General features: G+C 39.4%; 4 protein-coding genes and 1 long non-coding RNA gene across 5 annotated transcripts in view; 4 read left to right on the plus strand and 1 right to left on the minus strand.

Annotated features, from left to right (window-relative positions):
- The window catches only part of LOC135337727 (uncharacterized), a 105,024-nt gene extending 80,361 nt beyond the window's left edge, over positions 1-24,663 (minus strand). Inside the window, exons 1-3 of the mRNA XM_064533687.1 lie at positions 23,455-24,663; positions 12,840-13,029; positions 9,983-10,076 (exon numbers count right to left, since the gene is read on the minus strand). The gene's annotated coding sequence lies outside the window, so the exon portion shown is untranslated. The remainder of the gene's footprint in view (positions 1-9,982; positions 10,077-12,839; positions 13,030-23,454) is intronic.
- LOC135337735 (uncharacterized) lies at positions 495-1,059 on the plus strand. The gene is made up of 3 exons (XR_010395279.1): positions 495-669; positions 720-835; positions 887-1,059. It is a non-coding gene; the product is annotated as an uncharacterized LOC135337735 (long non-coding RNA).
- On the plus strand, positions 2,051-3,834 carry LOC135337725 (uncharacterized). The gene is made up of 5 exons (XM_064533678.1): positions 2,051-2,669; positions 2,740-2,998; positions 3,095-3,294; positions 3,341-3,428; positions 3,479-3,834. The coding sequence occupies exons 1-5, from the start codon at positions 2,465-2,467 to the stop codon at positions 3,801-3,803; spliced, it is 1,077 nt and encodes a 358-aa protein (XP_064389748.1). The 5' UTR covers positions 2,051-2,464; the 3' UTR covers positions 3,804-3,834.
- On the plus strand, positions 4,294-5,506 carry LOC135337168 (TNF receptor-associated factor 5-like). Its single transcript, XM_064533067.1, has one exon. The coding sequence runs from the start codon at positions 4,304-4,306 to the stop codon at positions 5,504-5,506; it is 1,203 nt and encodes a 400-aa protein (XP_064389137.1). The 5' UTR covers positions 4,294-4,303.
- On the plus strand, positions 18,638-23,461 carry LOC135337717 (uncharacterized). The gene is made up of 2 exons (XM_064533671.1): positions 18,638-18,784; positions 21,843-23,461. Exons 1-2 carry the CDS (start codon positions 18,782-18,784, stop codon positions 23,196-23,198), a joined length of 1,359 nt encoding a protein of 452 aa, XP_064389741.1. The 5' UTR covers positions 18,638-18,781; the 3' UTR covers positions 23,199-23,461.
- Positions 24,664-24,898: the final 235 nt, after the last annotated feature.

The raw sequence follows: 24,898 nt of genomic DNA on the forward strand, positions 1-24,898 counted from the left end.
CGAAATTGTCCCGTACCTTAGCAACCAAGCTGCATGCAGCTCCTCCCTCCTGGCCTGAGGCCTGAGGTCCTCAAAGCCTAATATGGCACAACAAAGAGAAGTCTACCGGTGTTCCATGTGCACCTTCGCTACTCCAAACTCAAACCACTTGCAGAAGCACATCTACACTGTTCATAGAGATGATCCAAACTTTCATGTTTACTGTTCATTTTGCAACAGATCCTTCAAGAAACTTAGTGCATACAGAAAGCATTTGTTCAGAGGGTGTAAGGCGCAGCACACTATAGAAAGTACCTATGTCCAGGACGATGAAGATTCAGAGCCAGAAAATTTCGTCCAGCCCACTCTCAATGTAGATGAATCATGTACCAGTCAAAGATCTGAAGAAACTCACCTACAGTTAGACAAGAAGTGGCTCGAGGCACGTTATATCCTTGGATTGAAAGAAAAATACTCAATCACTCAAACTGCAATAGACCATGTGGTGTTGTCAACAGCTTCCTTGCTGTCGAGTGTTCTGGATTCTATTACAGCTGGTACTGGTGATTCTAGTTCGGACGAGGCACTTCTTTTGATAAAAAAAGGGTTGATGTTGCCAAGGATATGTTCGGTGGCCTTCAATCACTTTATCTACAAAGGAAGTATTTCAGGGAAAATTTTCAGCTTGTGGTGAGTAAAATAGATATTGAGTAGCATCTTTAAAAATTGTTTTCTTACAGGAATCCACACCTGTCACTCTGGGATCTCACCTTGAGTGGAAAATGAGGAGGGTTCGGAAAAAGGCTGTACGAATGTACGATAGATTTACTACATACCACTTTTAAAGTCCCTCAAGGTGAGTCTTTTGAATCAATGTGTATACCATAATAATGTGTTATCAAAATAGGCTTTACAAAGAAAAAACGACATTCAGGAGGAGGTCGATACAGACTATCGCATGCATGGTGTCCTTTGCGACGTTATGGACGGAGCATATGCCAAGGGAGCATCGCAGACGAATGAGTTACGGCTTGCATTCTACCATGATGAGTTAGAGGTAGCCAATCCGCTTGGCTCACGCAGGGGAAAGCAAAAGCTAGGTAATTATGATTATAATGTATACATGTAAGTGTTGTTATAAACACTTTTTCAGCTGTTTTCTATTGGACGTTATTAAATGTACACCCTGCCCACCGATCGTCAATGAAGTACATTCAGCTTTTAGCAGTGATTAATGCGAACGTTCTCAAAAAGTATGGTATCGACCGAATATTATCCTCTGCTGTCAAAGATTTGAAAACTCTAGGCTCTACTGTGAGTTTATAATTATTGCACATCAATATTAAAAATCCTGATACGTTCAGGGAATAACTGCAGGGGCGGATCCAGGATTTAAGAAAGGGGGGTTCTTTCTCGCGGACAAGAAATTCACCCGGCGCACAGCGCCGAATTTTTGAAGACCACGCCCCCTTTTGACGTGCCACGCCTACTAATTAATCACTTTCTACCTTAGAAAAATTTGTAACACAGGAGAGATGGTTTTGTGACTGGAGGAGAGATAGTACGTGGTGACCCCCAATGGAAAGACAGACGGTGATGGCTGGTGAAGAGGAGACTTGTAGAACTTAACCATCAATTTATTAATGATTATAGCAATTATTATACATGTAAGTATGCAGTGTCATTCAATATGCAGTGCCATGCACTCTCCCTTACCTGAAACTTTTCTCTTCTTAAACCAAGGATTCATGGCTAGATATAATAATTTATCACTTGACCACGGTGCAAATCAATTGGCTGCAGTAGCCAGCCCCACTCTCTATTTGTTATGCAGAGAGAACCAGCCCCACCCTTTTATTATGCAGAGAGAACCAGCCCCACCCTCTACTTGTTATGCAGAGAGAACCAGCCCCACCCTTTTATTATGCAGAGAGAACCAGCCCCACCCTTTTATTATACGGAGAGAACTTTGTACGACTTTGTCAGTACAGTTAGCTAGACTTAGTAATGTCAAGACTAGCTGGAAGGGTAGTTCGTACGAACCCAACGAACTACCTCTGGATCCGCCCCTGAACTGTACAATGGGGTGATAGCGAAAAGCAATTGAAAGGTTCTTTGCTGGTGTATCTTGCGGATACCCCGGCAGCAGGTGTGGCTAGTGGCTTCAAAGAGGGTGTAGGTGGGGCTTACCGAGGCTGTCGAACATGTATGATCACCAAACAGGAACTCTGTCAAAAGGTGAACTGTATGGCATTATCATAGTATATACGCATACATACAGGAAACAGACATTAATTGACATATCCATGCATTGATATAGCTCCAGTGTGATAAGTTACGTCCTAGGAGAATTAAACAACATCTCACCTACTGTGAGTTAGTCGACAGTGACCCTTCTTTCTCAAGACAGTTCGGAGTGAATGGTCTCAGTATTTTACACGAAGCACCTGGATTTGATGTTTGTTCGTGCTTCCCTCATGACATAATGCATATCATATTTGAGGGTGTTTTGCCTCGTCATATAAAAGCATTGGTTCGTTACTGCATCTCTCAGAAGCGATTTTTCACTCTACAACAGCTTAATACCCAAATTTCGATTTTCAAGTATGGGTACAGTGAAAAGATGAATAAGCCTCGACCTATCGATAGAGATCACCTGACTGCAGAGGACAAAAAGATTGTACAATCAGGTAATTAATTTGTTCTACATGAATCCATACAAATAAATGCATGCATGTATGCATGCGTGCTCCTTTGCAGCATCGCAAATGTGGTTGCTAGGACGGCTTCTTCCGCTTATGGTTGGTGAATTTGTTCCTAACGATGATCCTCACTGGATCTGTTACTTGGGGTTGTTGTCTGTTATGGTTCTGTGCACAGCATTTGAGTTTACGAGCGATTCTATAGAGACTCTACAACTATCAATAGAGGACTACCTTCTCAGATATAATCAACTCTATCCTAACTCGATCGCCCCAAAGTTTCATTACCTGCTTCATTTACCAACACAAGCTAGACTGTAAGTTGCATTTGTCTTAGTCAACGCGTTTTAGGTGTGAAAACTGTTTGCACACAAACACGTATAATAATTATGCTACCTTTTGTAATGATACAGGTTTGGCCCCCTTCGTCATCAGTGGTGTATGCGCTTTGAAGCGAAAAATTCGCAGCTGAAACAGTTTGTGGGAAAGAATTTCAAAAATCTCCCCAAGACTATAGCGGAACGGCACCAAAATTACATGTGCATGCACCTGTTACCTTCTCCTGGAGTGGAAAGGACCAATTTCCTATATAGTGGTGATGAAATCCACAAAGGTAATCTTAATTGAGATATTTATTTGCGATAAATGTTGTTTTTTAGTTGACGAGTATCCCCTTGAGAGCTTCCACCCGTCACAGTTGAAAGCTATCATAATGACAACGTTTCCAAATAAGCTGTTTTTACCTGTGTAAGTGATTTTACAGTCATAAAACCTTAATAACTGGACTTGTTCTGCAGTAGTTCTTGTGTAAAATGTCTAGGACAAGAGTTTCGCCCAAGTGGAGTTATCTGTTTGAAAAAACCTGAGGATACAGACTACCCAATCTTTGGTGAAATCAGGCATGTTGTTGTTGTCCGAGACTCAATATATGTTGCTGCTCAACTTTATACAACATTAGGTTTTAATTACCATTATTACAGCTATGAGGTGTGCTTAGACAATACTTACTCGGTTGTTCTTGTGAGTCAATTAGCGTTATACCAAGTACTTCACAAGTACACCATTAATTTACAAACACTGATTGTTGTGAGGTCATGTGACCATATAGAATTTTTTGTTTAATAGCAGTGATGACAAGTGTATAATAATTATACTGTTATGATTGTTAAAATGATGACATATACGCAATATATAGAAAATAATACTGAATGACATAATTATTATACGTACAATACGATAGACTAGAATTTAATGGGTGTCACATGCACTTGCACCCATGCATATAGGTGCATAAGAATGAAAGGAGTGTTATTACAGCACCCCAGCCCCACTCACTTAAAGTTTGTGTGAGGTGCTGTCTCAGCACCCATGCATGCATGCATTGTTATATATAAGTGGTACATCACAGATAACATACTTATAATTGTTATAATTATAGGTAGCTTTTCCAACGTCGTTGCAAATAAACAAAGAGTTATTTTATATGACCCACTTGCATGTAATTTTAACATACATACAAGGTATGTTTGACTCACTTACCGGGTACACTTTACCCATCTTCATTTAACATACGGGTTACTAGTAGTATAATTATAGAATCACTGTGTGATACGATTAGAGCAATGGCTAGTCCAGCTAATTACGAGTTTGTAGACAAAGCACTAGAAGATCATCAATGCACTATTTGCACTAACATTCTAACGGACCCAGTACTGACGGATTGTTGTGGACAAGATTTTTGCGATGGCTGTCTAAATACGTGGCTACAGAGGCAAAAGACATGCCCACATTGTCGAGAAGCCAACTTCAAGTTTATTGTAGATAAACGAATGAAACGAGCCATCGATAGCTTGAAGATCTACTGTCCTAATCGCTCCAAACGGTGTGATAAAATCACTACACTGAGTACATGCAATCAACATCTCGAGAAATGCTTGTTTGTGGAGGTATCATGCACTATAAAATGTGGAGAAATAATGCTACGAAAAGAGCTTCAAGATCACGAGGACAACAAGTGCCCAAATCGCCTGGTACGATGTCAATATTGCAATACAGAGGGGATGCACAAAGAAATAACAGCCAAAAGTCACTTGGACAAATGTCCACTATTTCCTATTTCTTGCCCCAACAATTGTGAGCATGAGAAAACACAGCGCAAGAATTTAACAGATCACCAGAAGGTGTGCCCTCTTGAGCCAGTGAAGTGTCCTTTTTTTGAAGCTGGGTGTAGTACAGAAATTATTCCACGAAAAGATATGGCAGCACATAAAGCATCAAACACAGAGCACCACCTGGAGCTAGTGATGACAGAGACTGTTACACTCAAGCATAAGGCTAACAAACTTGAGCAGGAGGCTAAACAGAAAGCGAGCAAATTTAAGCAGGAGGTACATTCTGAAAGAGAGGCCATGAAACTTGAGACTAAGACTACTAAAGATCAGCTACAGCAACTCTCACGCAAGTTTGATGGCCTAGCATCTTGTGTAACTAAGCAACTAGGCACCATTGATTCTAACCCAAAAGCAGCTATCAAGATCATCAAAAGCTCTCTAGAGACAATGACCACAATGCTAGCACCAGATCACAAACCATACTACCTACCGCTAGTCAAAGAGTCGGAGTATAGAGCTCGATCAGCTTCATTCTACATCAAATCTGGCTACAAAATGTACGTGGGCAATGATGGACACGATAATTGCACTGTATACTTGGAGCAAGGTGAACACGATCACCGACTAAAGTGGCCCATGCCTAAAATGGAAATTGAACTCAGTACTACAGAGAATAAAACCCTGTATACTGCACCAGTTGTAACCTCACAGTGAACCGACTAGATGGTGATAGAATAGAGCAAGATATCACCAACCCATTCTCACCTGCAACTGTTTCCCATTTAGGAACCCATTTAGGAAGCGTTCTAAGAAACTTCGTATTCTTGAGATTGAAGGATCACTATTGTCCAAACAATATAATTATGTCCAGACTGTACAGCAGATATAGGGTAATTAAATAATTGCATGTTAGTTACTTTTTTAGTGATATGTTAGTTGTACCCCGGCAATCATTGTTTATTTACAAAACAGAAGCCCAATACATAATTATACTTCTGATCGAATGTGAGTTTAAATTTACATAAGTCATGGTGTCCATGCATGCATGCATGGTAATCATTAGAGGACTCTACTGGTCTTGACTGGTTGAAACTGAAAGATAAGAACAATACTCAGATATTCCAACACTACTATATAACGAGTGTTACAAGCATGCGCTTGCTAATGCCTCTCGCCATGTTTTTGCTTTCGCTCAAAAGTATTAGAGTGTTATAGAAGAGGTAAATAATTTGCAATGTGCTTTAATTGTTTCACAAGAAATGTGTGTCCACAGTTAATATATAGTGTATACTGATCGTCTTAAATGGCCTGTAGCCAAACAGTGGGAGCAAACCTTTATCAATTATAGTCATGCAGTAGTCTGTGAGATATTAAAGTACAATTCAATCACAGAATTCAATCAACAATACTGAAGCAACTGCATGTTATTTAAATGGCCTGTAGCTAAACAGTGCAAAGGCACAGAGTAAGAGAGAATTTAATCACAGACAGTAGTATAGCGCAGACAGTATAGAGTAAACAATGGAACTTCGAACAACACGGATTTTCGAACGATTTAGCACCACGGTAAGCAAAAACAAACAGCGATATGCAGAATCTGACCCTACACAAGCCAACTTACATGCCTTATGCACCTATCAATGTCAGTCCCCACTACCCCCCTGCGGGGCATAGTACTATAGCTTGACATCTACAAGCTCACACGGATGTCCTGTGAGGGAGTAATTATTGAGACCAGTATTATAATTATGCTATATTGCATGCATGCATGTACACTTGACTTTTTAGGACCACATTCAATGTGTGCAAACCTTAAAGAGAGAACCTTAAATACTAACTTCAATCACTTATAAAAATTATGTCTTGTATAGTAATGAGTTGGCACATAAAAAGGAACTACAGTGGAACCCCTCTATATAACGAACACCTTTGGGGAACAATGTTTTGGCCTTTATATACAGAGGTGGCCTTTGTTGAGAGGTACTGGTCATTTGGGACCTGGCCGTTACATAGCAGCTGGCCTTTAATCTGAGGTGGTTGTTAACAGAGTTCCACTGTATTTTGTCTATAGAATGTGTACATACCACATGATTACGCATGCATCAAATCCCTTGGGCTTTTAAAACCACAACTAAAAGTCTAAGGGAGATACGTAACCTTCAGTACATGTGTTTAGTAGCATAATTATAGAATCACTGTGTGATACGATTAGAGCAATGGCTAGTCCAGTTAATTACGAGTTTGTAGACAAAGTACCGGAAGATTATCTCTGCACTATTTGCACTAACATTCTAACAGATTCAGTATTGACGGATTGTTGTGGACAAGATTTTTGCGAGGGCTGTCTAAAAAAGTGGCTACAGAGCCGGAAGACATGCGCACATTGTCGAGAAGCCAACTTCAGGTTTATTGTAGAGATAAACGAATGAAACGAGCCATCGATAGCTTGAAGATCTACTGTCCTAATCGCTCCAAACGGTGTGATAAAATCACTACACTGAGTACATGCAATCAACATCTCGAGAAATGCTTGTTTGTGGAGGTATCATGTACTATGAAATGTGGAGAAATAATGCTCCGAAAAGAGCTTCAAGATCACGAGGACAACAAATGCCCAAATCGTCTAGTACTATGTCAGTATTGCAACATAAAGGGGATGCACAAAGAAATAACAGCCAAAAGTCACTTGGACAAATGTCCACTATTTCCTATTTCTTGCCCCAAAAATTGTGGGCATGAGAAAATACAGCGCAAGAATTTAGCAGATCACCAGAAGGTGTGCCCTCTTGAGCCAGTGAAGTGTCCTTTTTTTGAAGCTGGGTGTAGTACAGAAATTATTCCACGAAAAGATCTGGCAGCACATAAAGCATCAAACACAGAGCACCACCTGGAGCTAGTGATGATACACTTAAACAGAAGGCTGAAAAACTAGAGCAGGAGGCTAAACAGAAAGCGAGCAAATTTAAGCAGGAAGTAGATTCTGAAAGAGAGGCCATGAAACTTGAGACTAAGACTACCAAAGATCAGCTTCAGCAACTCTCACTCAAGTTTGATGGCCTAGCATCTTGTGTAACTAAGCAACTAGGCACCATTGATTCTAAGCCAAAAGCAGCTATCAAGAACATCAAAAGCTCTCTAGAGACAATGACCACAATGCTAGCACCAGGTGACACACGATACTACCTACCACTAGTTAAAGAGTCAGAGTATAGAGCTCGATCAGCTTCATCTACATCAAGCCTGGCTATAAAATGTACGTGAACATTGATGGACACGATAATTGCACGGTATTCTTGGAGCAATTAAGGTGAACACGATCACCGACTAAAGTGGCCCATGCCTAAAATGAAAATTGCAACTCAGTTCCACAGAGTATAAAACCCTGTATAGTGAACCAATCTGCACCAAATAATTATAACCTCACAGTGAACCGACTAGATGGTGATAGAATAGAGCAAGATATCACCAACCCATCCTCACCTGCAACTGTTTCCCATTTAGGAGGAGTTCTAAGAAACTTTGTATTCCTAAGAGTGAAGAATCACTATACTACTCTTGTCCAGAAGAAGGTATGATATGATATGAAATGTCCAGAGTATCTAATGGACTCGGATGACTGAAGATTAGACGCAGCGTCATGAACTCAGTCAACAATTAAATAATTTACTATAAGTTACTTTTTATACAGTTTATTTACAAGACAGAAGCCCAACACATACTTTATAGATAGAGGTGCATGATTGGGAGTTTAAATGTACATGCACAATTAAGTCATATAGCCTCGTTCCCAGGCATTACTTTTTCTTGTTCTTGTCTGTTCTCAATATGTATAACACGTTAAACTGCTTGCCAATTTAAAGTCTATAATTATGGTCATGCATATATCCACCAGTTACACAAAGTTTATTAGAGATCGAAGTGGGCAGTCCAATATCTCAACGTCTACCTGTCCACGCCCAATTTTACCCTTCTATCACCCTTCTACTGTCACGTGACGTCGCATACTAGGCTCTCCTTTTTCTTAACTTTACCTCTATTCTTCTTTATTCCTACCGTATTTTATCTTATTGAGCGATGTGACAAAGAACAGAAAAGAAAAAAGGAGAGACTAGCTGGGAACGAGGCTACACAAGTCATGGTGTCCATGGTAATCATTAGAGTACTCTACTGGTCTGGACTGGGTGAAACTGAAAGATATAAGAACAATACTTGGGGAAGAGATACCAATACATGTACTACTATAGGACCACAATGACAAGTTGAATGTCATCCTCTCTACTAAACCAACCTCTAGAATACGCTTTCACTATCGATAATTATAGTCAAAATCTAAGTAAATACACACGATCCTTGCCAGAACGCAATATAGTTAGATCGCAAAGGGTCAAATTTTCTGCTGTTTTGGCTCATTTGCATAGGTTATAAAAAGGTATTAATCGTTCGGATTTTGATGGCACTACAGCAGTTTTTTAAGAGACCACCATTGTCTAACGGTTTGCAGTCAGACCTCGAAACCAGAGCTGTACATAGTTTACTAGTTGTAGATTATACGGTCATGCATTGTAGCTAGCTGTTTAGAACCTTCTGTCGATACGAGAGAGAGAGTTCGAAGAATTGTGGCTATATTCGAACTAAATCTGTTCCAATATTTGAGTGTTTGGCCCTGTCACTCCGTTGAGACTCTCAACGGAGTGACAGGGCCAAACGCTCAAATATTATATTATATGAAAGCTTTTTGCTGGCCGTGAGTTCAGACTTGAATAGAGCTCTACCTATAGTCTCTACCTAGGTACTATCAGCTTAGTGCTCTGAGCCGCTGTCCTCGAGAACAAGCGTTCGAAAATAGAACGTGTAATCATATCATCGATAATCAGTTGTTTATTCTAATTTACTGAAGTTCACCTTCTGCATACTGGGGAGGTATTGCTATGTAGGAAGTGGTGTGCGTGTGTGCGTGTGCGTGTGTGCGTGTGTGTGTGTGCATGTGTGTGTGTGTGTGTGTGTGCGTGTGCGTGTGTGTGTGTGTGTGTGTGTAGGCAATGTTATAGTACTACATGTACTAGAGTGAATATTACAATCTTTCGTGCAAGTGCCCCAGAAAAAGTTGTTTTGGTAAAGATGGATAATGTAGAAAGCTCATATCAAGCAACTGTGTGTGTCTGGTAAAGGGTCATCACACGCACAACTCACCAACGAGTCCCCTAGCTGGCTTATGTGGTTACTGGAGAGGTCCAATTCCCTCAGGCTGTCCCACACAAACGAAGTAGAGTCATCACCTCCACACCTGAATACACCAACACACATCAGAATTTTGTTATAAATTATTACATAACGTTTTTGTTGTATAGAGTGTTGGGTCTACATAATAACACATAATTATACAAGCACATCGGAGTTTGGTTGTGACAAAGTTCCAAACTTTAGCCGGAAACCGGTGGCCTTTTTTCTCTCCCTATTAAACTGATTACTCACTTTAACAATTGTTTACTAATCACCACAAACCCACTACCTTATGTTGTCATGGAAACATTTTTGGTGTTGCTTATTCATTCACCTACACAATGGTATCAGCAGATTTTGTTCCAGTCATACATTTAAGTACAACTACTCACACATTTTTGGTATTCTACTCGATGCACTGTATAATCTATACTAGGTCAATTTATTCCAATCTTAATTAAGATATAAAACTAGTGTTCAAGCTGGCGCTGTGCTAATGCCTCTCGCCATGTTTTTGCTTTCGCTCAAAAGTATTAGAGTGTTATCTATAATGAATTTTATATTAAAGTTAGCTTATCTATATAAAGTCACTGAGAAGAAAAGACTTATTTACATGCATCTATTGTAAGTTATTATTTTTTGTATTATGTGGCTTACCAGGACATCAAGAAAGAAGAAAATTGATTCTTCCAGGATCTGTAGTTCAGTGTATATAATATCTAAGAAGAAAAGACCTGTGTACATGCATATTGTTATCTATATTGTTATATGGTAGTGTTTTGTGGCTTACCAGGCCCTCAAGACAAAGATGATTCTGCCAGGAGGATCTGGATCTGGATCTTGGATATTATTTTCTCACACATGGGGAATGAGCGCGCATGCGCATTACATCCACAGGAATAATTAAAGGGTGTGTCCAAAGAGATCAATTTTACAAATGGCTACTGTACTGCTAGCTAGCTGTTTTAACAGATATTTTCTGAGTATTGTAGCTAACAAAAAGCTAGCGCTTTAGTGCAAGGCTAACTCATATGTTGAATAGAAAGTTTGTGCGGACAGATGATGCTATGAAAGATTCTGAAGAGACTGCAACAGCCTTCAATGTGAGTCAAACTAGCCATAACTCGAGAAAGAAGCTTTAGTTTGCTAATCCACGAATCAAAATCCAAGAGAACGTGGCTAGAAGCCTATAGAAGCTGTTAGTTTTCGTCGCATTGTAACCGTTGAGCAGTTATAGCTGGAATACACACACACACACACAGACAGACACACACACAGTCAGCTTTACCGTATCCCTCGTGCGGCTACGCCTCGAGGCATAACTACTCAATATTCTACTCTCTAGACTGGATGCACTGTATAATTGATCAAAACACCATGGCACCATGCATTAGATAGACCTCCCTTAGAAGCTAATGTAACCAAGGGGAACCTCCAACAAAAGAAAGTACAGTTATGTGTAATACAGTTATGTCATCCTCAGAACACAGTGATTTCCTGGTTTCCTAGACAGTGGCTACCAGCCAGCAGTACATTACCTTACTCTGAGTTCAAAGACACTGATAATTTGCAGTACAATACCTGTCATGACAGCCCCAGCCAAATGCTACAGCATTCAAAATCTAAACTTGGCTATAACATAATTATGAAATATATACCCAAAGAAAATTGACTACAATAATTAAATTCAGACATAGACATTTTTTTATTATATAGCGATCACCCTAGGGCAATGGCTACAATAGAGAGGTGGTCTGGTTGAAGGGGATTATACTCTAGTACAATTACATTGGCCTCATTCGTTACTATGTACGTTAAAAATGAAACATGTGCAGTTCAGTTGCTATGCTATATAGAAGTGATTCTAAATATGCATGATATACAATGAAGCCTGTCTTGTGTTGAGGTCACGCTAATAAGTGGGTCTAATGGGGCCCTAAACCTCTATTCAGCCAGGCAACCTCTCCATTACAGCCCCAATGCCATTACAGCCTCACTGTTGGTCTGCTGGAGGGTGGCTACTACAGACATGTACCCATCCCCACTTCAATCACACTTCCATTAGCAACACATCTATAGAGCCTATAGCTTGGGGTTACATATTATCGCTAAGTGACCACCACAATCAATCAAAGCCACAGGCACTCTGGCAATTGGCTATAGGACAATGGCTTAGGCTGACACACCCCACCAGTGATACACAGGTGACCGCCTTTACAGTGAATCTTGTATATAGTGGTGGCCCTGGGGCAGACTAACAGTGGTTGTAACAAAGAGGTGGTCTGCTAACACATGTACATGTATGGAGAGACTTTGGGGCCTGGCTGATGGTGACTACCTTGCTAGGTGAACTGTTAACAAGCCTGGGAAGCTATTTGGTATACACGTACAGTACCTAGCAACTATCTGATAATTAAGAAATCCACGAAGTGCAAATTTTCCATGGCAACTAGACAAACATGTACGCATTATTATGGTTTAATTTAAACCGGTAATAGAATAATTATAGTAAGCTACACAACACAGGGTATACCTTAAACAAAAGATACTGCCACTCACATCCTGGGAACTCAACACCATCACATTGACAACAACACACCCTGATCATCACTTATCAACAACTTAGGGTTATAACAAAGGTGCATCTTATCACTGCCTTCAAGGCAGAGGTTTTGGAACTAAGGTTACTCATGCATTTAAAGTTAAATTTAACTTGTAATGATGAAAGTGATATACAAGTCAAATCAAGTATATCATCATTAACGTGTAGACCCGTGTAATTAGCATGGAGACTAGTAACTGTGTTATGATTACATGAACATCTCACCCGAACTTTGACCTCCAGTGGTTGTGTATAGTATATAGCGTAACAGAGATACAGTCCGGCCAGTTTAGAGTTGCCTGGGCCGTCCCTTTTGGTCATGTGACTCATGCCCACTTATAGCAGCTTGTGGATGACCTCGATTAGTGTGAGGTTGGAGCTAGTCAGAACCTTGTCACTGCACAGCTCTGGAATACTGCACAAAAGCAAGCACACACAACATGACACAATAGCTACTAAATATCTTGGGGCAGGTGCATTCATAATTCAGGAATGAAACTCTTCTACTATTATTTTAATAATAATTACTTACTCTAAGTTATCTAAACGAAGCACCACATTCATTTTTGTATCCATATGGTCACCCTCTACATGTATAATGCCATGTTTAATGGGCCCCAAAATCTCCATAGCATGTGTTGGAAGGTAAAGGGACCTGGCCAGGTGGTGCTGTAATTAGAACGATGGTAGCTAGCTGTGGTAGCAGGCCACCTCTTTGTTACATACCACAAGATATTTTCAACTTATGCTGAACATTATGGAATTGTATGTGTTACCTAATAGAGTGTACTTATAATTGTCATGAATAATTATAGCCCATACGTTTTTTTCTCTTGTGTTTTGTATGCTAGCACATTGTGATTACCGGAACCTTGATACTTAACTCATTGTGTAAAAGTATATTCATTATATGTAGCATATTGTCCTCTATTATATAAATAAATGCTAATTCGAAAAAAGGGCCTGATATGTATTATTGCACATGTGTCATCTGCATGGGGAATCTTGGTAATACTCAATGGCCTGCACAGCACATTGCACTCAAGAATTCCAACACAATGCGTGTTACCATACAGTGAATAATTGTGGGTCATTGAGGCTATGCAAGTGATTATTAGTTACTTTACGGAATCCTACGTACTTGGTCTATAGGTTATTTTAAATAGTCTATCACAGTGTCAATACATTATTTGTGCATGGGTTTAGAAAATACAAAAAAGCTCAAGAGTCTTTAATGGTGCACTAACCCTAATTTAATTCCCATTCATCTGTTGCATTCAGAGTCACATGTATATACAACTAGTATACTGAAAGTAAGTAATTTCACATTGAGGTCATGCTAACATAAATTATAAAACTTATCTCGGACTTGATATTGGCTGCTGAAACCCTGTATATGCTTGCATACATTATTAGTAGATATCTTGACAATGTATTGGGGAGGCTATTAAACTTTTGACTTAGGAAGTACATGCAGGATTGTATGGTCTGATAGACCGTTTGTGGTTGTGTAATACATGCATGTAGTCACCTCAAACACAACAGAATGGCTCTTAGAGTTAGCTCCAGGCTTCAGTCAAAATAAGTATTATTATGTGGGTGTGCGTGTGTCAATGAGAAAATGTGACCCACTACTATGCTAATGCCAGTAAGCAATTCATGCATGCAAATTAAGTGCATGCATAGGTACAGTATAAGGGGACTGTGGGTTTCATTGGCCATTAAGTTAAACCATAATAACTATACGCATGCATGCTTCGATTCACCACATATATTACACAGAACTGTGATATTTAATATAGCAATTAAAGTGGAAGCCTCAGCTAATTAATGGACAATCTAAGGGCTGTGGATGGTGTGAATCCATGCAATGTTGCTATACCGTAAAGAATCCATGCAAGGCCTGCATGTGAATGGGGTAATCTATACATAATTATACCAGCCATACATACACTCTAAAGTGGTTCTTCTGTGATATATACATGGGGAGGGGGGGGGGTGAATCCATAAGCATGCATACCGTATTCCTGTGCATGTTATTATACCAAGGGGGTATGAAAGAAGAGAGGGATGGGACACTTTTTTGTATACGCCCTTGTTATTACTATACACATGCATGGGGTGGCTGTAAAGTGAAAGCTTCAGCTAATGGACAATGAATTGGATCCAAGGCCTACATATATGTGAATGGTGTGAATCCATGCAATGTTGTTACCACTGCAGCTGCAAAGGGGAGGCTTGGCTAATGGACAATGAATTTGATCTAAGGGCTGCGAATTGTGTGAATCCATGCATTGTTATGTTACAGTCATTTTAGTAAAACTTGCAATATTTTGTGTAACTTGGCTGCAACCACAGTAGTAACCACAGAAAGGACATGATTATGAATGTAATTAAACTATGCAGTAGCAAGACCATAGATGTAGGAGAGAGGGATTGGAAACGGAAGTGGGCCTCGGAAAACATCCGCGCCTCGCTTTCTTGTCTTCTTTTCTTGCCTCAAATGACGTCATTGCATAACTACTCAATCTATGATTGCATAAGCGGTGAAAGAAGAGGGAAAGAGACACAATCAACAGTGCATTGGTACATGGTAATAGTAAGGAGAATGTGCAGAGCTAGTGGTATTGGATACTTGTTTCACAGTAGATATAAAATCATCAGAGGATGCGAAATTGTGAATGTATTTGTGACTGTCAGAGGCTTCTCTTTTGCTGCCAACTTAATTAAATGAAAAGGAAAACCATCAAGAAGTCCACTAGTTTGAGGCAATAACCATGATCATTCATACGACAAGATACATAATACACCATGTAACTTTCTTAATAATTGTTTTCACTTTTAATGAATCAATTGTACGAAGTTTCTAGGCTGGTGAGCGCACATTTCAATTTCCAATTCATTAAGTATAATTACATACACTTGGAGACAGCAAAACACTCCACAGCACTGCCAGTTGCTTTCTAAGTGTAAAACGAGTGGGATCAAACCGAACAACATTAACAAAAACTTACACGATAAAAATGATTATTACAGCTATAATTATGATTAGTTTAGCACTCTAATCAGACAGTCTTAGATGGAGAGAAGCTGGTGAGGTATACAAGGGTGTATATATAGCCGGAACAGCCGATAACATTTACGAGGGCGGTGACGTGTAGGGGTGTAGAGAGGAGGGGTATTCTTCTGTCTTCTTTTCTTCAGCGTACTCAGTAAGTTTTGGCTTGCGAGGTATTGCTATATAAAATATAGATGAAACAGCATTTGTAGTAGTTAAATATCTCGGGCCTACAGGCCCTTCACCACAATCTACTACCGGGCCAATAACAATTATGAGGTAAAAATAGGTGACTACACATTCATGCACACAAAAGCTATACATCCACCTGATCCAAAACTAATGCTCTTGGGGTGATCACCAATCATAAGGGAATGTATGCCTAAAATTAAAATTTCTGTAACGCTTAGCGTATTCCCAAAAAAGGGATCTTTAGTGGTGCTCTTTAATTCAACTTTTTTCTAGCACTAAATTCTACCAGCTGATGTATGACTAATTTTCTTTGGCTTTGGGTGATACCACATGATTTACCAACAAGCATATTGAAGTATACGACCTAAACATTAATCATTTCAGAGAAAAAGGGATAAATGTGTACAATACAAGACTAAACTTACCTAAATTCAATGAAGAAGATAGTTGCAACGGTAAATAGAGCTTGAATAATGGTTATTCACTATCTATATAAAGCACAGTTGCACTGGATACTGGAAAACTTGACAGAATACTAGTGACAACTCATAAAATCCTAGATTTGCAATAATCTCAGTTACCCGCGAAGTTCCTGGGAAATAGATTAGCCCTCATTAAGCGAGGCGCGGATGTTTATCGAGGTCATATGTGAAGTACATTGAAATCTACTTCCGTTTCCAATCCCTCTCTCCTACATCTATGGCAAGACCAAGTCAAATATCAGTTATGTAACAGCAAGCATGACTTCAGCGCAGCCTCAGAAACAGCTCCATATGCCAATGAAACTCAGTTGAGAATAGTTATTTAATTTACCTTATACCCATTATAAATATTTTGCGAGTTTCCCTATAATTATATACATCCCAGGGTGGCAGTGTCAGTGTTGTAGGCTAGTGGAGAAGGGAAGCAATATGCATTACTGCATGCTGAAAATAAGTTACATGGGTATAATTATGTATATTTAGTGTTATCTCGAAATTAATGAGAACCCTGGACACTTATACAACATTCTCTTCATTGGCATGTTTGAGCTGTTCTCTGAGGCTGTGCGAAGTCATTATGGTGTACAGTGTACATGCAGTGCAGAAAAACTAGTGCTTGCTGTTAGATGCTTAATGGTATTCATAATCATTTATGTGGCTACAACTGTGGTTGCAGCAAAGTTTATCAGAATAATTATTGCAAGTTTTACTAAAATGACTGTACTGTGTTTTGCAAGTTGCTTGTCATTGTGCACAGTAAATGGGCGTTGTCTATAGTACTACTGTGGTTACTAGATTTAATCAGGAATGTGCTGACCCATAACTTTCTTTATGTCCTCTAATCTCTACCTGCTCTTTTAGTGCACTTCTATAACTAAAACAACTCCCATACTGGCTCAATCAATGAGGTATAGCAAGTCAACAGAGTACTGCATGTGCATATACACTAACAGCTTAGCTAACTAAGTTAGCAAATTAATTTTTTTTGCTGAATAGACATATTCACTTTACTACAGACTCAGTAGTACTATAGACAACGCCCATTTACTGTGCACAATGACAAGCAACTTGCAAAACACAGTACCAGCTGCAAAGGGGAGGCTATACTAATGGGACAATGAAATTTGATCTGGTTGTGTCTAGAAATTGTCAGGTTTCTCTAAACTGCACTGGTAAGAAGTTGTAGTGGGTAGATTTTCACAAAAAGAAACTCGCTTGCATTAGTGAAGCATGTAATTAAGGTTGGCTTGGCCTAAAGGGTTGTTGGTATCATGTGTAATTCAAGTGATTAATTGGGGGAATGTTAAACCCAAGCCCAAGAAGGGGCTCAGTTGTAGTCTCAGTCATAGATACATGTACGTACAAGAGTGTGGATACTTATGATAGCATTCTTGAAAAGCCTATAGTAGTCTATATGTATACATGCATGTATTGTATTTGCATGAAATATATTTCAAGAATGCTTGACTGACTGCATAATTATATACATGCATGTAAATTACTTTGATCGGGGGGGGGGGGGGGGGGTATGCCTCAATGAGTGTCTGAAAAAGGAGTTTTTCAGTTTGGCTCTATATGCTTTCCACCTGTAATAAAGTGTCAAGTTAAATACTACTCTTGGAAAAGGTCAACAACAGAAACTGATAATGAAACTGATAATGATAACAACAGATTGCAGATAATAATTCTTTACATAACAGATAATGATAAGAACAGAAACTATATTCATTAATCTAATTATGGTTTTGCTGTTTGGCACCGCAATCAATCAGGAGTGCATGAATTGGAGTACATATTCATGCACTCCTGCTGCAATCCACTGTAGGGAATTTTAACAAAACAAGTATACATTGGGGACTGCTTTCTCCATACTGCATGGGGAGGTATTGCTATTATAAATTATTTGTGGTACGGTCAACACAACTCTGCACGGTGAAAATAATTGGCCAGACACTATTTTTGGGTATGGCTTCAACGAGACTATAATTACCTCTTTCTTAACATACGAATAGTTCGTGAATGGAGCATACTGATGACCACTGTAGCTATACAATAATTATAGCTAGGTTATAGTACATGTAGCTATATTGTGCTGTTTTTGGCTTCTTAAACAAACACACCTGCATGTGTTTTTATGGTCCTATACCATCTGCTAATTTGATTTAATAGATAATGCACATGTTAATTTCATTACATGAATACGTGCTAGATGCATGACGGAAAATCTGCTGATAGGCTATATATAGAACCAGTGCTTTTATGGTCCTATTTGCATGTACATTATACATGAACACGCCTTGATAGAATGAGTCAGCAACTCTTCGGTATATAAGAAGCGGCTTATATAGCTGAATCAGATATCCCCGAGCTAGCTATATAGTATGTAAAGTCAAAATTTAGCCTACAACACAGCAAAGTAAACAGCAAAAACAATTATGGTAAGCCGGCCAGGCCATGCTTATTGGAACCTGCATGAGTATATATAATAATTATTATACCTTTGTTTAATAGTATATGTTACATAATCGATAATGCATGATAATTATCACTAAAGCTAGAGAGCTATGTATCGTATTAATTATTATACTGCATGCATATAGTGGTCATCATGCAAACAGTAAATGACTAACTCTTGTGAATGTATGTATAAAAACTTAAGGCATTTTTATGGGTGATGAGGTGCAGTAAAAACCTACTGCCATTGCAGCCAAGATCTGTTGGGATCCATTAATTGGTATACTATAATCCTAATTGTTTGTGTATAAGTGTCTCTAATTTAACGATTACGCTTGAAATGGTACATAGTGATACTAGTTATGCATCATGCAATGCATGCAGAACAATTATGATTGAAGCCTGTCCTTGCAGGGTCCTCCGTATATTAAAAGCCAATCAGTATAAAATTACCCAAATATTCACAGGTAGAATTCACTGTTTAGCTCATATTTTGCTGGTATTATAAATTCTGCTCAAGTTGTGAAATTAATGTTATTCATAGCGTTTTTAATTACTAAGTCTTGCAAGTCGTTTTAATTAGATTCATTGCATTTTCCAATTATCTGCTAGTACACATTTTTGTTACTTTACTCTCATTTGCAGAAATAGCAGAAATTAATACCCGCGAAATTAGTCAAAATAGCTATAATAATACGAGACAAGGTTAGTGAAAATACCGTATATAGCGGGTAATTTTGGGGGGATAAAATATTCGTGGTTGAGCAGTATTTAGCCATTTTCTGGATTTATTTTTGTGGTTGCTGGCTTGCACTGCAGGTAAAGGTAGCTTCATTCATGGGTAAAATTTCATGGTCAGACCTTCAAGCACGAAAACCACAAATATTTTGCCCCACGAAAATTACCCTCTATACGGTGGACAATACAAGGATTGGGGTCCGTCAGGTTAGGGTTAGGGTTAGGGTTAGGGTTAGGGTTAGGCTTTATCCAGGGTCCTCCCCGAATCTCAAATCCAAAACTGGGCGTGGTCAAATTGCATGTTTGAGACATAGCTAGGTTTATAGTGAAAACTATAGCCAAGGTCCTGGACAATACAAGGATTATGGTCCGTCCAGGGTCCTCCCCAAGCCTCAAATACAAAATTGGGCGTGGTTATGCATGTTTTGAGACATAGGTTTATAGTGAAAAACTATAGCCAAGGTCCTGGACAATACAAGGATTGGGGTCCGTCCAGGGTCCTCCCCAAGCCTCAATTACAAAATTGGGCGTGGTCATGCATGTTTTGAGACATAGGTTTATAGCGGAAAACTATAGCCAAGGTCCTGGACAATACAAGGATTGGGGTCCGTCCAGGGTCCTCCCCAAGCCTCAAATACAAAATTGGGCGTGGTCATGCATGTTTTGAGACATAGGTTTATAGTGGAAAACTATAGCCAAGGTCCTGGACAATACAAGGATTGGGGTCCGTCCAGGGTCCTCCCCAAGCCTCAAATACAAAATTGGGTGTGGTCAATTTGCATGTTTTGAGGTATATAGGTTTATAGTGGAAAACTATAGCCAAGGTCCTGGACAATACAAGGATTAGGGTCCGTCCAGGGTCCTCCCCAAGCCTCAAATACACAACATTGGGCGTGGTCATGCATGTTTTGAGACATAGGTTTATAGTGAAAAATTATAGCCAAGGTCCTGGACAATACAAGGATTGGGGTCCGTCCAGGGTCCTCCCCAAGCCTCAAATACAAAATTGGGCGTGGTCAAGTTGTATGTTTTGAGACAAGGTTATAGGTCCAAGGTCCTGCCAGGAAGCCGAAGTTCAACCTGACAAATGTACATGTTATGAGACAAGGCCCTGGACAATATTGGAATTGGGGTTCACCAAGGCCCCCATGCATGCAGGGTCATCACTAGTCTTGGTCCCAGGCCGATTTGAACAAAGTTACTAAATACGGCCTGGTATATTAATTGTATCTGGGCGTGGCAGGAGAAGCAGAGATCGATTCGCACTTTGTTTCTTGTCATATTTCCCCGTTTAAGTATAATATCGTAATTTAACTCCGTGCATGTGTGCTCTTAAGTACTAAAATCTAGCCATAGTAGATTATCTAGCTAGCTAGCTACAGCAAGTTTAATTAAGTTACATTGTCTTGCTGAAGTAAGAAGGCCTCGCTCTCATTGCAAAACAGGCCCAGGCTTTCAAGCTCTTGTCAGAAGGAAGAAACGTCTTTGTGTCTGGTTTTCACATGGTATGGCAAGTCTCTCGCTATCAATTGCTGCCCTTTGTGATGGACTATACAAGCTAGTAGGTATAGTACCAACACTGCCTGCCCTTGTCGACAGGTGTGTTGTTCCTATTCTTACAAAATCTCTCTGCTTTTGTTGTTGGTTGACCGTTCCTAACCACGACCAAATACAATCAACACCAGGCCACGACCAGATACACACCCAGATACAATCAACACCAGGCCTAGTTGGCGGCCTAGCGTTATTTTAGAGACAACTCGGCTGGGAACGAGGCTAGACATCACCAAATGCTAAACTTGATCCAGGGTCCTCCCCATGCAAAATTTTCGGTCCAACAAAATTACATGTCAAGGGTTATAGTGAAACTATAGATCCATAGCCAAGGTTTGGATAAGGTTTGGACAATACAAGGATTGGCCATGGGTCCACGGTGTCCAGGGTCTTCCCTAAAGTTTAAATTCTGCCCCACATTGGTTAAATAATGGGTTATGAGCCATATAGCTAGTGCATGGAACTAGCAGCTCCACCATGCAGGGTAACCCTAACCCTAACCCCATTCAAAACCTCAAATATAATTATGGCCCGAGATAATTATTTGGCCATGCGACATAATTTTATGTTATAAAAGGCAAATTGTGTGACCCGGCCAAGACCCTGCATGAACAAGACAAAATAAGAATTTGATTCGATGATCTCCTACACCCCCAGAAGTTGAATTGTTTAAGAGTGCATGAATAATAATTATATTGTATACTAGATCTATTATATTCCCTGATTCCCTCTTAAATTGATTTTGAATAGGATAATGGACCTGGATTGTGCTTTGATCTCATTGATGTCACAAAGGATGACAGGCTAAAGTCTATAAAAATTCTGATCGAACACATCAAGAAACTTGGGAAGGACTGGCTCTACATATACATAGGGAAAACACATATAAAAGGCAACAAATTAAAACCATTCGACAAGACAAACCAAGAAACGTGGGATTTAAAAGCAATACAAAATAGAAAAAGTGATCACTCCATAAATAAGGGGTTGACTAATCTAACAGTGATAAGTGTAATCACTAATGCAGAAGTTCCAAGTCATAGCTTGCTCCAAACTAGATCTATAGAGCATAATATTCTCATGAGTATTGAAGAGCAGTATGCCCTGAGTCTCGAAAGTGAGATAATAAATCAACTAAGATTTTCAGATTTTGGAGCTAAATTAGTTAATGTGACATCTAACGCTGGAAATTTGAAGAAAAAAGATTGTGATGGTTTCGTAATTTACATGGCTTATGGCAATACACTTTCAGAAGCATATATATGTACACTTAGTCTACCAATCACACCTTGTGAACTCACACCTATGTCCACAAGTATCCCACTTATTTCTTCAAATCAAAGCTATGAATTTGAAGACATAACACCAGTTAATTCCCCAGGCAGCATTATACACAATGAAGAAGTCATGACACCACCAAAAAGTCAGCAACAAGCTACAATAACAACTCTGAAAAGTGACTGTGCAGAATTTACAAATACTTCACCACTGACACATTGTGACTCAAGACAAGAGCAGAGCCTCAAATTTCAAGACATGACGCTAGTTAATTCCCCAAGCAGCAATACGCACAAAGAAGTCACAGCACCCGTTTTTCTACCACCAGTACTAACTGATGATCTTAAAACTAGTCAGCATACTGCAACAAGGTTTACTAGGAATATTTCTGAATCACCACAAACAAGTTTGTATGCACACAATTCGTCGGTCACAAGTAGTAGAAATCACCGTAGATCAAAGTGTGAAAAACAATATGCTAAGCAAAGACATGAAACAACACCATACCAGCGCAAAAGGTCCACAACATCAGTTGTGTTCTATGGCATAGACACTGGACAAAGTACAGATCATTTCTATGATAGGAAACGCGCTGCCTACAATCAAATTAGACGTATTGTGAAGAAACTACCACAGATTGATACTAATGACTGGAAAGACGCAAAATTATGGACTGAATCTATGACACTGCTTGGCAAAAAGTCACATTATCCGGTACGTTGTCCGGTATGTATTGATTTTCATTCAGAACAAACAGCAACAGAAATCTTAAACAATAACAAGTTATTTCGTTATCACAAAATAGGAGTAAAACCTTTCAATGCGTAGAACGGATTCTTTTGAACAGTGCTATAATTATTACATGTACATGCTAAGGAAAAAATAGATTGTAATTTGCTTTTTATAGCTGTTTTAGCAATGCTTCACTCGTGTTCAATATATAGTTATACATATTATTATATAATTATGCATGAAGAGTTGGAAAGAGAGGGATTAATAGCTAGCTATATACAGTTCATTGAATGTGAACATTTAAGCAAGAAAAAAATATGCAGCCCTGCCTCATCATAATTATAAGACCCACCTCTCTAGTTCTCTGGCCACCAATGCGGTCCTCAAGTGGTCATCCAGACCTATTAAAAGGGTCAAAAGAGACGTGTGGTTGTATCAGAGCAGATTGGGATTCAGTTAATGTGGAGCTATTGTACAGATTCGAACACCACACACTCTTTCACTGACGTTGACTCGGCTCTATCCCAGTGGAAAAACTCATATTTCAGTTCTCAGTTGACACATCCCTGTCTCTACTCGCAAACATATCCCTAACTGAGATTATTAAATTTTGTTTACTTCGTAGCAGGGATTGCAGTCACTCCCATGCCAAAGCCGATTCCACTTGGTCAAAGTTTCGCTCTCTCCGAAATCGCTCAGTTGCTGCAGTTTTCGGGCAGCTAAGTGGGCTTTCCTACTTGAAAGAGCATGGGCAATATAATTAAGTCACCCAATTAGGAATTTTGGTCAACTTACCATGCGCTGTCACTAACTAAGCAGCATATACATGCAAGAGAACAACTCGCGGAGAGGGAAACATTCCTCTACAAACCAGGATATGTTATACACAATGATTGTTTATTTACAAAACAGAAGCCCAACACATACTTTATAGATGGAGATGAATGGGAGTTTAAAATAAACTTATGTACACATGGTGTGTCCATGGTAATCATTAGAGTACTCTACTGGTCTGGACTGGGTGAAACTGAAAGATAATATAAGAACAATACTTGGGGAAGAGATGTGCTACTATAGGACCACAATGACAAGTTGAATGTCATGCTCTTAACATAAACCAACCTCTAGAATACGCTTTCACTACCGTATATAGATCTAGTCAATATCTTTAGTGACTACTGTACAGTTGACGTACACAAGGTTGAACAACAAACCACAATGACCAAATGCTCCTCACAATGTACACTATATAATGGACTTGCCTTGTTGTTGGAACAGCTCGGCCAATTCCTCAGTGTATACATATTCTACTGTACTTATCTTGTTGATAAAATTATTGTTGGTACATCTATGTGCGTATCTTGATCCCTAAATGACTATGATTAGATTTCAGCTCCCTCCACTGGACACAACATCAATCCTCTGTACAGCACTGTAGCCATGAGTTCCATCATAACACAGAGTCGGCCTCATGGGGTCTAGACTACCATGATCGCGATCGTTAGCTAATAGTGCAATAGGTTAGGCTGAGCAGCCCCAGAGCAGCCCCTCCCCTAGCTTCAATACAACAGCAACAACTAGTGATTGTGATAATAAAGGAGATAATTAAAATGCAGTTGAATCAGACAAGATATCGCAATGCTATAGTCTAGCATGTCCACATGCACAAACCTAATTAACTAGATACTACGTCAATATGTCAATGTTCATAGTAGATCCTGATGGTACACTTGCTGTGTACTTCTGCTTCTTGCATGCTTGGTATCTTCTCACCTCACACACATGCGCATAGATCT

The sequence above is a fragment of the Halichondria panicea genome, chromosome 6, assembly GCF_963675165.1.
Source record: "Halichondria panicea chromosome 6, odHalPani1.1, whole genome shotgun sequence".
Taxonomy (NCBI): Eukaryota; Metazoa; Porifera; class Demospongiae; order Suberitida; family Halichondriidae; genus Halichondria; species Halichondria panicea.